The 14,845-nt window shown below is 40.3% G+C and overlaps 1 protein-coding gene across 1 annotated transcript in view; it reads right to left on the bottom strand.

The window, feature by feature from the left end:
• Positions 1-1,215: 1,215 nt before the first annotated feature.
• The window catches only part of LOC102383613 (ubiquitin-conjugating enzyme E2 variant 3), a 100,824-nt gene continuing 87,194 nt past the window's right edge, over positions 1,216-14,845 (bottom strand). Inside the window, exons 18-20 of the mRNA XM_025202142.1 lie at positions 9,213-9,415; positions 5,134-5,373; positions 1,216-1,554 (exon numbers count right to left, since the gene is read on the bottom strand). Coding sequence (XP_025057927.1) covers positions 1,465-1,554; positions 5,134-5,373; positions 9,213-9,415 — 533 coding nt within the window. The 3' untranslated portion in view covers positions 1,216-1,464. The remainder of the gene's footprint in view (positions 1,555-5,133; positions 5,374-9,212; positions 9,416-14,845) is intronic.

Raw genomic sequence — 14,845 nt, forward strand, 5'->3', positions numbered from 1 at the left:
GTAGCTTCCTGGTTTTTCCTATTAGCAGGTATTCTCAACACTTTCAGAGTTTTTGTGCGTATCCTTCCTAGAGAACCTTATTTTTGTGTACAATAGCAGAGTAGCTATAACCATTTCCTAGATATGTAATAAAATAAAAACCCAGGACTTCTGTATGCAACCAAGGCAGCCTCAAATGTCCAGCTGTAGTACCAGCCTACACACCAAATAAACTACAAACTCTTACCTTTTTGTCTGTCTTTTATAATGCCTCAACCATCCTATGTCTGAAAGCACATAAATGTTTGCAAATCTTAATGTTTTAAAATCCAAGCCATTCAGTACTCTATTTCTCCAACACTGCCTCAAGCCACAGCTGTTTAATATTAATTTAAGATACAGCTCTTCTATTGAGAGCTCTAAGTTAGTGGTCCCAATAACTAATGTTCTGTTACTGGAGTAAACAAACTACACCATGATTAATACTTTCAAAATATTGTTTTTTAATTAGATGTCTATATAATAATGTAGATGTAGGAGCTTGACCTTTAGTTTAGAACAGGGCTTTTCAACCTTTTTTGGCTGGTGTATGCCCAGCAGCCCCCCAGCCAGGGAGAGGAGAGGAGGGGTTGTCACCTGAAGTGAAACTTGAAGCACCAGCAGCAAAACCGGAACTGCTTCAGCTGCTGTGTACCCCTTGGGGACTTCTTAAGTACCCTGGGTAGACAACGTAATAGAAAATTAGGGCTAAAAGGAACTTCAGGAGGTCATTTAGTCCAACCCACTGCTCAAAGCAAGACCATCTCCAACTAGATCATCCCAGCTATGCACTCTGTTCTTCTTCTATTAAGATCTAATACAACCCATACTGAAAACAAGCTTTTTTCCCTTACCTGTAAAAGTGATTTTCTTCAACTTCATTTTTAAGACTATAGTCTAGGCATTTAAAAAGACTGAGCAACATGACTAACAGTTAGCTAGATGTCAGTATAACTACTGCTGAAATTGTAATCCCTAGATAACAGAAAGGCCAGAAAACAAGCCTTTGTATCTTTAGTACCTGCTATCAGTGGTTATAATAAAGCTTAAAATAGACAAGAACATGCCAACACTTCCCCATTCTGAAGTGAAGAAAGGGGTTTCCACATCTCAATAATATAATACAGAAACATTTACCGGGTAATTAAAAACTGCACAAACCAACAAGCAAAAGAAGAATTCAACACACAACTTCTCTAGAGGAAGAAAAAATATGCAACAAGTTTTATTCAGCATAATAAGTCCACCAACACAAAAGGTTACAGGAAATAGAAAGTGCATTAATAAAAGCTAGTCTTTACCAAAAAGAAAATATATTATTGATTCAAAATATCTTACACTTGAATGATGTAATAATTTATTCTGGGCAGCTACTGATTAAGAGGAAAAACAAGAGAGTGACTGCTTCATAAGGAGCCCTAGCTTCCCAGTTAAAAGTCAGAGAGGTCAGTAGAGATCGCTGAGTCCTGCAGTCTTCCTTGCTTTCTGCATTAGTGCCCTCAGCTGGAACTGCTTGCGAGACAAAAGACGCACATGCTGGAGAAACAAAAGGAATTTAGGACAGTCAGCGATTGTTCAGCCTTTAATATAACCACAATGGGTGGATCCAGGATTTCATGATGGGGGTACAGGAGTTAGCAACTGGTGCTGCGAGGGTGGCTGCACCCCAGCTCCCCCTCACACCGGGATGGGCAGATCATGCCACAGAAACAGCACCCACAGACCTTTTAAGTCCCAGAATCAGGTAAGAATCCTTCCACCCCTGCTCTTGGCACCCCGTCCCTTCCCCACTGTGCTCAGCAGCACCTCCCAGCCCACTGCTGCTGTTGTCCCTGGGCTTGGAGGGGGAAGTTTCAGAATTGTTCCAGCCAGGCTGCTCAAGGAGCTAGGCTCAGTTAGGGACAGCGAGTGCAAGTTTCCCCTCACTGAGCCTACTCCCAGGCTGGTGGGGAACAAGCAGGAAGGGTAAACCTGCCCAGAATTGCTGTCTCTGGCTGAGCCTAGCTCCCTGTGCAAGGAGCCATGAAACAGTCCCTGGCTGCTGCTCCTGCCAGGAGACCTCAAAGGTGTTTGTGACCACACCACTCCACCCCCCTCTGGACCCACCTAACAACCACATTATATCACATCCACCTCTGGAAATACATGCAGACTTTGAGTGCTAAATCCTGACTTGAAGCCCTTACACTGTTAATTTCTAGGAAGAGATGGATAGAACGCATAGTAACATTCTCTATAAACTGCAATACTTCAATGTGCTTCATTTTGATTAGGATTATTTAATCGTGACAAACATTAACAAAATTCAGTTGCACCCTATGGTATATCTTTTAAGTAGGGGTGTGTGAAACGGGCCGTGTTCGATTCGGATTCAGCCTGAATCGGAGATAGTGATTCAACTGGTTGATTCGGATCGCTATCCCAGTTCCATTCTGCTGAATCTGAAGATTGGATGCTGATTCAGAGAATCAGTGATTCTGCCATAGACACAGCTTTAAATGTTTTTTCTACATACCTCAAGTTACCAGGCATAGCTCGTGAATGCTGAGATGGTGGGGTGGATGGAGTGTCTTTAGTCAACTATACTTATTAGAAAGAAGGACTGAAAGTATTCATTTCCTGACCAACTGTCAAGTTGGAGACTGCTAGATTTTTATTCACAAAAGCTTCTGTCCTTGTACTTGAAAAATGTAAAGAGTGAATGAGAAGCTCTAACAACCTGAAAGTTCCCGTACTTTAAGAAAAGTATCAGCTGTAACAACAGTGGAATTATCATCATGTGCACAGCATTTTTCTTATTCTGATCTTTAATTAAACACTTAACCTCCAATTACTTGAATTCTAGACAACCCTGAATTTAAGACAACCCCCCCATTAAGATTCTGTACCTGGCAAATGTATAAATTTGTTCTCATTTTCCATGTACAGAATCTAATTATTGGAGGATTGTCTTTAATTCATTCCCCCCACCACTATAGGGGGGCAGATGCTATGAGGAGGTCAAGCAGCTTGTGCCCACCCTGCCCCAGGCCCTCCTTCCCCTTCCCAAGCCTCATCTTCCCCACTTCATATATTTTCTCCACATCAGTAGGCTCTATCCTTGTTCTACCTTGGGGCACTGAGCACAGACCCAACCCAACCCAACCCCTGTAACAGTAGTGAGGGCTGCACACTACTGCAATAGGGCCAGGCCATGCTCAGTGCCTCAGACTGCAGCATAGATGGAGCCTGCTGCCATGGGGCAACAGCATGGGGGATGCAGCGGACAGACAGGGAAACAGAGGCTGCATGGGAGGCAGGGGGGAGATGGGGGAAGAGGTTGTAGAGGAGGGAGGTGGTGGACTAGAGAGGCAAAAGACAAATGTCTAACCTGCTCTTGAAAATTTCCAAGGATGGAGACTCCACAAAAGTTCCTCTAGGCAGCCTGTCCCAATGCTTGACCACCCTCACAGTCAGAAAGTTCCTCCTACTCTCCAACCTAAATTTCTTCTACAGCAGCTGGAGGTCATTTCTCCTTATGCTGTCCTTTGTAGCCAGAGAAAAGCCCATCTCCATTCTCTCTATAAATCACCTTTCAGGTATTTGAAGACTTATCCAATCCCTTCTCAGTCTTCTCTTCTCCAGACTAAATAACCCTACTTCTTTCAGCCTTTCCTCATTAGTTTTGCTTCCCAGTCCCCTAATCGTTGTTGTTCTACACTGGATTTTCTTCAGATCAGTCCACATACTTGAAGTGCAGGGCCCAACACTAAACAGTACTCCAGGTGAGGCCTCACAAGGGTTGGTTGAACAGAGCAAAAGAATCACTTTCCATATTTCCAAGACTTTACACCTCAAGCATTCAATTGGCTCTACAAGTGAACAGCCATGTCACTCACTACTTAGCCCCAGGCTACCAACTGTCCTAGATTTTTGTGACAATCTCTCTCTGCCTTTGCTTTGCCAACGTTCCTAGCTCTTTCTGCTCATCTGTCAGCTTCTCTTGTAAATACCTCCAGCTTGTTCCCTTATGAGCCATTTATCTTCCTTTCTTAAGTCTCACCACTGCTGTAATGCCTACAAAATCCAAACTGGTGATCAAAATTTGTCATAGGTTATCTCTTGCCTCTTATTCTTCCCCTTCTTTTTCCTTTCTGAGCATTGTACTAATATTCCAATAAAAAAACACACCCCTTACTCTCCCTACCAGCAGAGAGAGTCAATAAAGTTGTGCCAATTCTTTGACACACATACTGGTTCATATGTTACTCTCCTTATCCTATCCATCTGTTTCTGTTGTTTTAGACTGTAAGACCTCAGGGCAGGAACTGTCTCTATTTGTACAGTGACCAACACAATGAAGTCCTGCCCTGGACTGAGGCCTGTGGATCTTTAATAAGAATATTTACTATTAAAATGCTTAAGGAACCATGAACTACTAGCTGGTTTCCTAATGCTGAGAACTAAGATGAACTTACCAGAGCCACCACAGACATTTTAAGCAGTGGCAATGGATTACTACTGCTGCATATTTAATTGTGTATCCAATTGTCAAGCCATATATAATGCTCTGAATCAGACAAACTGCAATAGCCAACTGAAAAAAAAAACCACTATGTATAAAGTGTTCTTCTTGCCCATCTTTCAAGATAAAGGTATGTTTTAATCCAAAGCAGACAGTGTTTGAAGTTCTGTTTGGACAGGAAAATTTTACAGAAGTGAGAAAGAACAAAAGAGAGATGGGGTATTGGTCAGTGAAAAAAAGAACTGGAAAAGTGAATTAAATTTCATCCTTACAGTTAATTTCTCCCATATCAGTATGAAGGCCCAGTAATAAGGCATGGTGGACAAGCTTGCATACTGTTGGACCTGCTCTAATGATGAAGGACTTCAGTCTAACATGCTTCTAGTCACAGAATCTTCACAATCACTTCCATTCCTTTTAAGAACAGAAGCTCTTTTTTTTTTTTTTTTAAAAGAATGCCAACATTTTACCCCTTTTAGTTCCCATTATTAAAGTAGCAACATCAATGTCCTACAGGGAGTCACAGAAATCAATGCCAAAAGTTAAACAAATTAAATGTTAATTTAAATAGATAAGCACACATGCACATCTGCACACTTTGAGAAGTTTACCTTTAAAAAGACATCTAGATCTATCACCCCACGTCTCAATGCTTCTCCAAGGTAAAAGATGGTGTCCTCAATAGCATTTTCCTCTGCATATAAGTTCAGGATCTGTTTGTAAAGTGGTGCTGTAGGAATGATAACTTCATCTATGTCATTATTTTCTGACTGACTTTCCATTTTCTCCAAAGCAGAACTGAGTTCCTCATCTTTCTTCTTCAGAAGTTCTATGTTCTTATCAACTTCAGCCTGGAAATATTTAAAATATTAAGAAACATTTAATAAAGTTCTTAAAATCCAGATGACCTCAAATTTTACCTTGACGCATGCCTGACTATATGAACAAATTCTAAGAACTCCATTTGATTCTCAACATTTTTGTTCATTTGTGTCAGAATTTCACTATCCCAAATGCTACCACAGATTTTTGGATATTTTCCCTAATTGAAAAGGCACCTATCATTCCAGATGTCCTTTCTGTTCAGTGTGATATTAAAGGACCATTTCTGCCTCTCCAGAGAGAGAGAGAATGTCAGTTATTTACTATTTTATTTCATCATCCTTGTTTGGCATTTGGCTACATTTCTTATTTACTGTACACAATACTGCTCTTGAGACACAAGTTGGAAAATACCAAAATTGAGTCAACCCTTGTGTACTATGAATTTGAAGTGCTTGGCTTAGTAACCGTAACAACAATCTAGCAATATAGATTTGTGAGCACAATTTTCCAGGTTTTTGAAAAAGCAAACTGGAAAAAAAAATCCTTCCTCTCTTTTCACACTAACACTCATGTGGTTCACCACAGGTAGAAAGTTCAAATCTAGCGCACAGATCTCTGCTGCTAGCAGCTGTTACCCCTATGTGGACTGACATGAGAGGGGAACGGAACCTTCTGCAAATGCATTTCACAAAAAAGCACAGATAATGCAGAAACAGAGTGTGCCTATACACATGGTGACGTGCTCTAATTAATCACGTCTGCTAGAATGGTTTAATCAACGTGCTGCAGTCTCATGTATTCAGGGTCCCAGGTTTCAAAATGGCAGCGGGGGCACTTTAAAGTTTGTTGAACAAGCTTTAGTTAAAATACCCTGCCCATTTTGAAACATGGGATGCTGAATGAATGCATGAGATGCTGCAGTGTTTTAATTAGAGCAGCTCCTGAAAGGTGCTTTAATTAAAATGCACCCCCCAAAAACACCCTGGAGCATGTGTATAGGCACCCAGAGAGACTGCGGGATTTGGATTTTAGAGGGGAGTCTCCCCTAGTCAGCAGACTTCACTGCCCATTCTGCCCTTGCAAGCTTGATTCCTCTTCCTCATTTCCATACCTCCTGCTCCTATCCTAATCGTACATTTACTCCCCACCCTCCTGTCCCCTCTGGCTGACTGTGGGTGCTCTTCCATGCCACTGGGGAGACAAGTGGCCACAGGGTCCAAGTGTCTGGGCCCTCGCCTGCCTCAGACCCCTTGGTGGGTCATTCCGACCCACAGATGGAAAAAGTTGCTTACCCTTGGTCTAAACAACTGATTCTCAATTGGCATAACACAACACCCTGGGGTGCAGTGAGATCCTTTTAAGAGTGCCACAGGGTGCTTCAAAACATTAATTGTGTTAGGTGTGCAAACATTTACAAATGATTCACAAGATAAATTCCAAGATTTCAAATAGGAATCCACAGCGTGAAAACCATTCTGACCTGTTCTGGACTTCCCGATTCCTCTGCAACAGAAGCACTGCTCAATTATTTTTCCATAACCAAAAAATGAGTAAAAGCTAAGAGCTGGCATTTTCTAAGGGATAGTTTGGGAAAGGTGCATCTCTAAAAAGGTTGAGAACCACTACTCTAAACAAAGAGGAAGGCTAGGTGCAGAGGCAAAACATCTGGTTTTCCAAACTGTTACATGGAATATTTATGAAGGAAGAGCACAGACCTTTAACAAAAGTTTTTTTCACGAATGAAAGAACTAGGGAAGAGCTGAAAAATTAAAATTGAGATGGATACATACTATAACTATGTATTTATAACAAGGTGCAACTTTGAGTGAGCAGCTCAGAAAAATAAAAACCCTGCCTACATTATACATACACCATTTTATCTTGAGCAGTAAAGAGTCTTTGGAGGGAAGGGGAAGAATGTATCATTGTTTTCCTGCTGCTAAATAAAATATATTTGTAAAAGTTAGAAAACGGTTTTATGCATCATAATTGCATAGGCAAATTACAGTGAGTTAAAGTCCAGAATATTGCTGATATGCAACAACTGTCCATATGTTCACTCTCAGCCCACTGTAAGGGAAAGTTAGAATGCAGCAGCCTACCTTTCCATGAGGCTGGGCTAAGTTATCACAGTTTAGTTTTCATAGAATTATAGGGCTGGAAGGGACCCCAAAGGATCATCGGGTTCAGCCCCCTGCATGAGCAGGAAAGACATCTGGGGTCAGACAACCCCAGCCAGGTGACCGTCCAGTCTTCTCTTAAAGACCTTGAGGGTAGATGACTGCACCACCCTCTGGGGGGAGCTTGTTCCATAGTTTGGACACCCTAGTTGTAAAGAAGTTTTTCCTAATGTTCAGCCTGAAACCATCTTCTAGGAGTTTGTGGCCATTGTTTGTAGTTTTCCCCCAGGGCGCCATGGTGAACAGTTGTTCACTGAGCCCATGATGTATGCCTCTGATATAGCGGTAAGCCACAATCAGGTCCCCTCTCAGCCTTCTTTTCTTTAGGCTGAAGAGTCCGAGATCCCTCAGCCACTCCTCATGTGGCTTGCCATGCAAGTCCCTGATCATGCGGGTGGCCCTTCTCTAGACCCTCTTGAGCTTTAGCACATTCTAGTTGAAGTGTGGCACCCAGAACTGGACTCAATACTCCAGCTGCGGCCGCACCAACGTTGAGTAAAGCAGGAGAATCACTTCTTTGGATTTACTGGAGATGCATCGATTGATGCATGCCAGAGTTTTATTGGCCCTAGCAGCTACTGCGTTGCATTGCCAGCTCATGTTCATTCTGGGGTCTATTGTTACCCCCAGATCCCTTTCATTTGTAGCACTGGTCAGGTTAGCGATGCCCAGCCTGTAGGTGTGTTGGGGGTTCTTCTTTCCCAGATGCAACACTTTGTATTTCTCTACTTTGAACTTCATCTGGTTCCATTCTGCTCAACAGGCCAGCCTGTCTAAGTCTGCTTGTATCTGCAACCTATCTGCGAGTGTGTCCGCACAACCCCGTATCTTGATGTTGTCTCTGACCTTGGTCAATGGGCTTTTCACCACCTTCATCCAGGTCGTTGATGAAGATATTGAACAGCACTGGGCCAAGTACCAAGCCCTGGCATACACTGCTGCCCACCTCTCGCCAGAACACCAATCCATTAATTTGGACTCTCTGTGTCCTACCCCGCAACCAGTTTCACACCCACTTGACAGTCTCACAGTTGAGCCTAATATCTTTCAGTTTTTTGATCAGTACCTCGTGTGATACCAAGTCAAAGGCTTTCTGGAAGTCGAGGTATATGATGTCAACCGCTTTTCTCTCATCATAGAAAGAAATGAGGTTGGTCAGACAAGACCTGCCCATGACAAAGCCATGCTGGCTGTCATTCAGTATCATGCCTTCTGCAGGCTTGTCACATATAGCCTCTCTGATGAATTTCTAGGATTTTCCTTGGAATAGAAGTTAAGTTAATTGGCCAGTAGTTTCCCGGGTCTTCATGCTTCCCCTGTTGAACAGTGAATTGAATAGTGTCATTTGGATTTCCATTCACCATTCTTTCACAAATACACACACCTCAGTGTAAAAAAAGGTTGTTTTTTGTTTTGAATGTGGTATGTTGACAGTCTGAATGTCTACCATGGACTGCATACATGGTTTAATAGACTAATGGAAATCTAGATGCATGGCGTTGGCTGTGGTCAGAAGTTAAAATCATAAGCATCACAAACACCTTGTGGTGACTCTGTAGCACAATGTAGTACTCTGTACTCCAATCAGAGGCCTTTGAATACATGTAAGCCTATGCCCCTCATAACACTATACTTTTGTAGTAAATGCTTGTCTGTCTTTGGCCATTGTTTCTCAACCAACTTACCATTTCCTGATCTAGGCGAGTTACCATCTCTTCCAGTTTTTGGTGACCTTTTCTCAGGTCCTCTTCCGTCCGCTTCAAGGCATTGAGTTCAGCTTGTGCCCGATCCATTTCTTCCTTCATCCGCCATCTCAATTTATCACTGACCGCTGAAATAAGAGAAGCTCGAATGGTATCCTCACTGATGGTGCCATCTCTGCTGGGACCTACAGAATAAAATTCACAAGTACAAAGTTACTCTCTTCTGGATAAACTCTGGTATAGGACCATTTGACTGAAAGTGGTAGATTCCTGTTCCTTGTTTGAAAAATACAAGATAGCATAGAAAAAAAATGCACAAACCAATACAAAAGGCTACAAGATACAAAAAGAAAAACACAGGTAGGAACTGAAGGGTGCATCTATGCACTCAAATTTGCATTAATATCCACCCTTTATTTCCATTTTTTTTTCTTTTTTTTTTTTTTTTTAAAGAGGTTGCCCATCTCACCACCAGGGAACGCAGATAGAATTCATAAATAATTTCATTCTGTAGCTGAAAGTTGAATATATGAAAAACCCTAGAAAAGTTAGTATAGAAGTCCTACAAACATGAATCTGCTTTCAGAAACTGTTTTGAAGTTTATTAACCAGTCTCCCTATTTACTAAGATTAATGAAAAGGAAACACATACAACCCTAAACCACGATATTTTAAACTTAAGTCTAAACATAGCAGCCGCTTTTCTCTCTCTCATCCTTATTTGAAACACTGAAAAAGTAAGAATGAATGAGCAATAACAGAACCACCTCACAGACAACTGACAATTCAACATTGGTTTATTTTGATACCCTAAATTGTACACAGAGGAATTTAATGAAACTATTACAATTCTGCAACAATATTTTTTAAGTTTCTCATACGTTATTATACAACAAAATCTCATCTCATCCAAAATAAGTTAGCCAAGTATAACATTTTGATTATGCACAAAAATATTTCACAAATGAAGTCTCTTTCTGTATGAGCAGATTAAAAGCAATAGTGCTTAGAACATTACAGCCATAAACTCAAAAATGCTTTCTAATCTGGAGTTTCTCCCGTCTTCATGCAGATTAGAACTCTCTTCACATGTCCTTTTGATTGGCCACAGGATTTGTTTACATGCATGTCCTATTAAACTTGTTTTAAGCTGAAATATTATTTCCATCAACGCTATTCAAAGCCAACAAATGTTTATAATCAGCATTTGTACATTTTTGGAACAAATTATTCAAGTCAAACTAACCAACAATTAAACAGCACTATAGTAGAAAAACTGTATTTTACCTTAAACAACAACTCAAAGAATCCACGTTTCAGATGGAGCCTTAGTTTGCAGTCATCCATCCTTTTTTTCTCCCGTGATCTTTAAAATTAAAACTCTTCCTCTGAATAACAATTTTCCCCAGTTTTAAGTCAGGTCTTTTCTAAGAAGATCTACGTACAATCAACCTACTTGGACAAGTGACAGAGTCCATAAGAGACATTATGACACAACTCATCCCAGTAGATAAGGGTGATGCGATTGGTCCCTTCCCAAGTCCAGATGTTGTTATAACTTCTGGTTCACTGAACAGAACCAGTATTGTAAACTGTTGGCTGTTCCTCCTAAAGTCTCTCGGCCTGCTCTGTTCTCTTGTTCACATGGTTAGATTCTTCAAATCCACAATGTCCTTGAGGATAATGTTTCTGGTCCCAGTCTTTTCTTCCAGTCCGCAGATTTTGATTTCTAAATTCATGTTCTCTTTGCAAAACTGAGGACTTCACAATTCATTTTCTTTGGTGCTGTATTTTTTTTTTTTTTTGCAGTCAACCTTCCATATTTCTTTACTTGATTTAAGCATTGAAATCTGAAGGAGGTACATACAAACTTCTTTACTTCAGCATTATGTTTTGAGGTACCGAGTCATTCTTTATCTTCTGGATGACAGAAAACACATTTCAAAGTCCTGTACTGGGACTTTGGTTAGCTTTCTTTTCTTGTTCACTTTTGTAGCCAGTCTTTTACAACACAGTCCAGTTTCTCATGGAATTCAAATAAAACAGTTTAGCATAACATTAAGTTCACTATGTTTGTTGCTCCTCTCTGAACAGTCCCCCATTTTCTCTCTAAAAATATATAACTGAACATACAGAAAGACGACGGGTAACTTCTGTTGTACCCAGGGTATCCTTTCTATATACTATGCCAACTAACACTTCAATTCTGAACACACCCACATATAGGCACATCCCCAGATTTCACACAGGTTTGCACAGCGCTGTGTTTATTTAATTTGAATCTAATATTTTTATTTAATTTTTCAAATACCGTAAGAGCAAACACTTGAAAAAGAAAATAACTTAATAAAGCAATACTGATTGAGATTATGTTCTTTGTGAGATTACTGACCAGTGGGAAGATTTATTGAGTCACATGGTAAGCCATTAATACTCAAAATCCAGCTACTGGAAATAGTCAGTGCTCATATTATTGTTGCTGTTTCACTAGCATTCATTAACAGGAAGCCTTTTGTCACAGAAAATTTATTTTTAGACATCCAACTCTCCTTTGACAAGTAATATTTACTATTAAATGCAGCACAACAGGAGACATGCTAATCAATCACCATCAGCATACATAGGTTAATAGGTGACATGTTCTAGTACACTAAAAATGTAAGGCAACATTACATTAAGTACTCACTCAGGGTCACGCTGGACTTACTGAGCTTATTTAACAGGTTCATAATGGCAGGTTAAACTAGGTATTCAATATAATTATGGATTTATTTTTAATAAAATTAAATATCACCATCCAGGAAAATCAAGTCTATTTTATTCCACACAGGTGGATTTCTACCAAGCATCTATCGCACTCTGCACATCTTTGTTTTAATCCTATGTTTGTTAGTGAAGAAGTTACCCAACCATAAGAAGATCCTGTGCATTAAGTATAAGATGAAATTCTATCAGAAATTAAACAGACATAACTATTTGGGGCAAATAAGAATATGGCTAGCTGCAGTCTGACTGCAGTTACTCTTTAATGCATTGGTTTTGCTTGATATCAATCATGTACAAAACATTTATACTGGCCTACAGACTAGAGTAATCATGCTCAATAATTTCTACATTCTTTTGCCCAAAGATTAAATGATAAATAGTAAAGGGTATTTTCCTCTAATAACCTGGTAGGTGCTACGTAGAAACTTGCTTTTGATAAATGAGCCACACTACGATCAAAAAAAAACAACCCACCAAGATCACTACACTGGTACAGGTACAATCTGTAAAATTATGTGTTTACGTGGACTAATAAGTACTCAAGTGTAATTAAAAAAAAGAATGGACAATTACATGCATGAATTCTTTACTAGATTCTTACCCACCTTACTAATTGATTTTTAAGTACATTCACATTTTTTTTCTGCATCACACTTGCAGAAATCAGGTATGCACATTTTAGCACAGAGTTAAACTTTCAAACTTGCAGCAACGTGCTGCATGAAGTCCAGGAAACTTCCATCTCCCCCATTCTACCTTGGAGAACTCAAGTACAGTAGGCTCCCTCACTTATCTTTGGCATTTTCCCCCTCCCTTTCCCCCTTCTCTACCTTTTGTTTTCCTAATTTCTACCTATTTACACTCTCACTGACATCCTGTCACACTTTTAGCTTCTTTCATTCCTTGGAGATCTCAGAACAAAAACAACTTCTGCTTGAAGAAGGGTGATTGCACCCAAAAGCTTGCAAATAAGTGTTTTCCAACTACTTGGCTGGTCTAATAAAAGATATTACATTTACCCAAAGAACCTTGCCTGCCTATGTCCTTAGACCAATACAGCTACAACCAAAAACCCATCTCCACAAAGAGTTTCAGGTTGAACTCAATCAAAAAGTATTCACTGTTTATTATGGAATAATACAGAGCTTTACTATTTCATCTCATGTTTTTGGTTTACCGGTGTCATAATGGGGAAAGAAGGGAAAACAATTGCTGCTGGCAGACGCACGTTGGTGTTCACAAAAGTTGCCACTTTTGCTTTGCCTCGGGCACTCAGCTGCATCCCTATGCTGTGGTTTACACTTAAATACTCAGACCAGTGGTTCTCACCCAGGGTATCACAGGAACCTGTTATGGTACTGGGACACCAGCATCATGGCCAGGAGAAACCTTTCCACATGCCTCACTTTAAGAGGCATGTCACAACTGACCAAGAAGTGGCTGTGGCAGAAAGGTCAGGATGCCACCTGGTAGAACTGTCCTGCACACCTCTGTTTCCAGGAAGCGCATATGGGACTGGACCGAGAAAGGCTGTGGTATGAGGCAAGGCACTTGCTTGCTTTAGGCTTATCAGATACACCCAATGCAAGCAGGCCTGCCCTTCCCAGTCTAGCTGTGAATGAGGCCCTTTTACCTGGCAGTGGCAACATCCCAGTTAAGAAGCACTGAGGCAAGACAAGGCAGCACAAAGCGCTTCTCAACCAGGGTGCCATCAAACTCAAAAAAAATTATGAAGGGATGCTCTGACTCTAAAATGGTTGAGAGCCCACTGACTTAAGAGATACAAAGTCTCAATTACAATAGCAATCTATGTACCTGAATATTTCAATTTTCCTGGCTGAACTTGATGCTGAAGCTTCTCTTCCAGCAACAGGAAAAAGAAACAAAGGAATAAAAAAAAAAGAGAGAAAAAACAACCCCAAACAAAACAACACACAGAACTATCCTTCCTCCCAAGCCATTTAAACAAGCATAATAGCAAGTTACTGGAAACAAGTCAGATCATCACGCGTGTCATACCAATGCATAAAATAAGACAAATCCCTCAAAGAAAAAAAAACCCCAAACACAAAAGGTAGAAAAAGGTATATTAGTCTGCATCTCGCAAGACTTAGACAGCTGTAACAACAAAAACAGTCACATGTTAGCAGAGCAAAAGGAATCTTGAAGATCATTTCCTTAATTTTTTCCACCACTATCCTCTTTAAATCTAAAAGGAGAATTTTTCAATCAACAAATTCCTTTATCAGCTAAGTCAAGTCACATCCTTTTCTGCTTTCTCTGGCATTCCCAACTCCCAAGAGCCAGGGTGACCCAAAAACTAAAATTAAGCCCCTCTTCCAATGCAACAGTCAAGAAGGGGAGAAGTATTTGAAAACTGTTTATAACCTTCCCGACAAAACCCTCCCACCTAAAATAATTTAGGGTAGTTCAAACTACCTGAGTAACACTACTATTTCTTTTTGAGGGGGGAGAGGAGTCAGTATAACAAGTTATATCAGCAAAAGAGATACTGCTTTAGCCAGCAATAAATATAGATTATAGTTTTGTTTTGTTTTTTAAGTCAAGGTGAAATTCCCCTAATAACACATATTGGAAATTAATATTTCCTAATTAAGGAGGCAACAAATAATTTATCATTTAATAATTGCCCCATTGTACTTTACTTTTACCATCAGAGACTATCTGTAAAGAAAAAATAACATGAGTCCCCTGAAGAGGGCCCTCAACTCTAGAATTTATTTGCCCTTCTTATTCTTATTCTTACAGAACACAAAACTGGTCTATTATTAAGCGGTTAGGTTGCATAGCTATGTCATTTGGTTGGGGGGGGGGGGGGGGGGGGGGGG

The sequence above is a fragment of the Alligator sinensis genome, unplaced genomic scaffold (genome assembly GCF_000455745.1).
Source record: "Alligator sinensis unplaced genomic scaffold, ASM45574v1 scaffold983_1, whole genome shotgun sequence".
Classification (NCBI taxonomy): domain Eukaryota; kingdom Metazoa; phylum Chordata; order Crocodylia; family Alligatoridae; genus Alligator; species Alligator sinensis.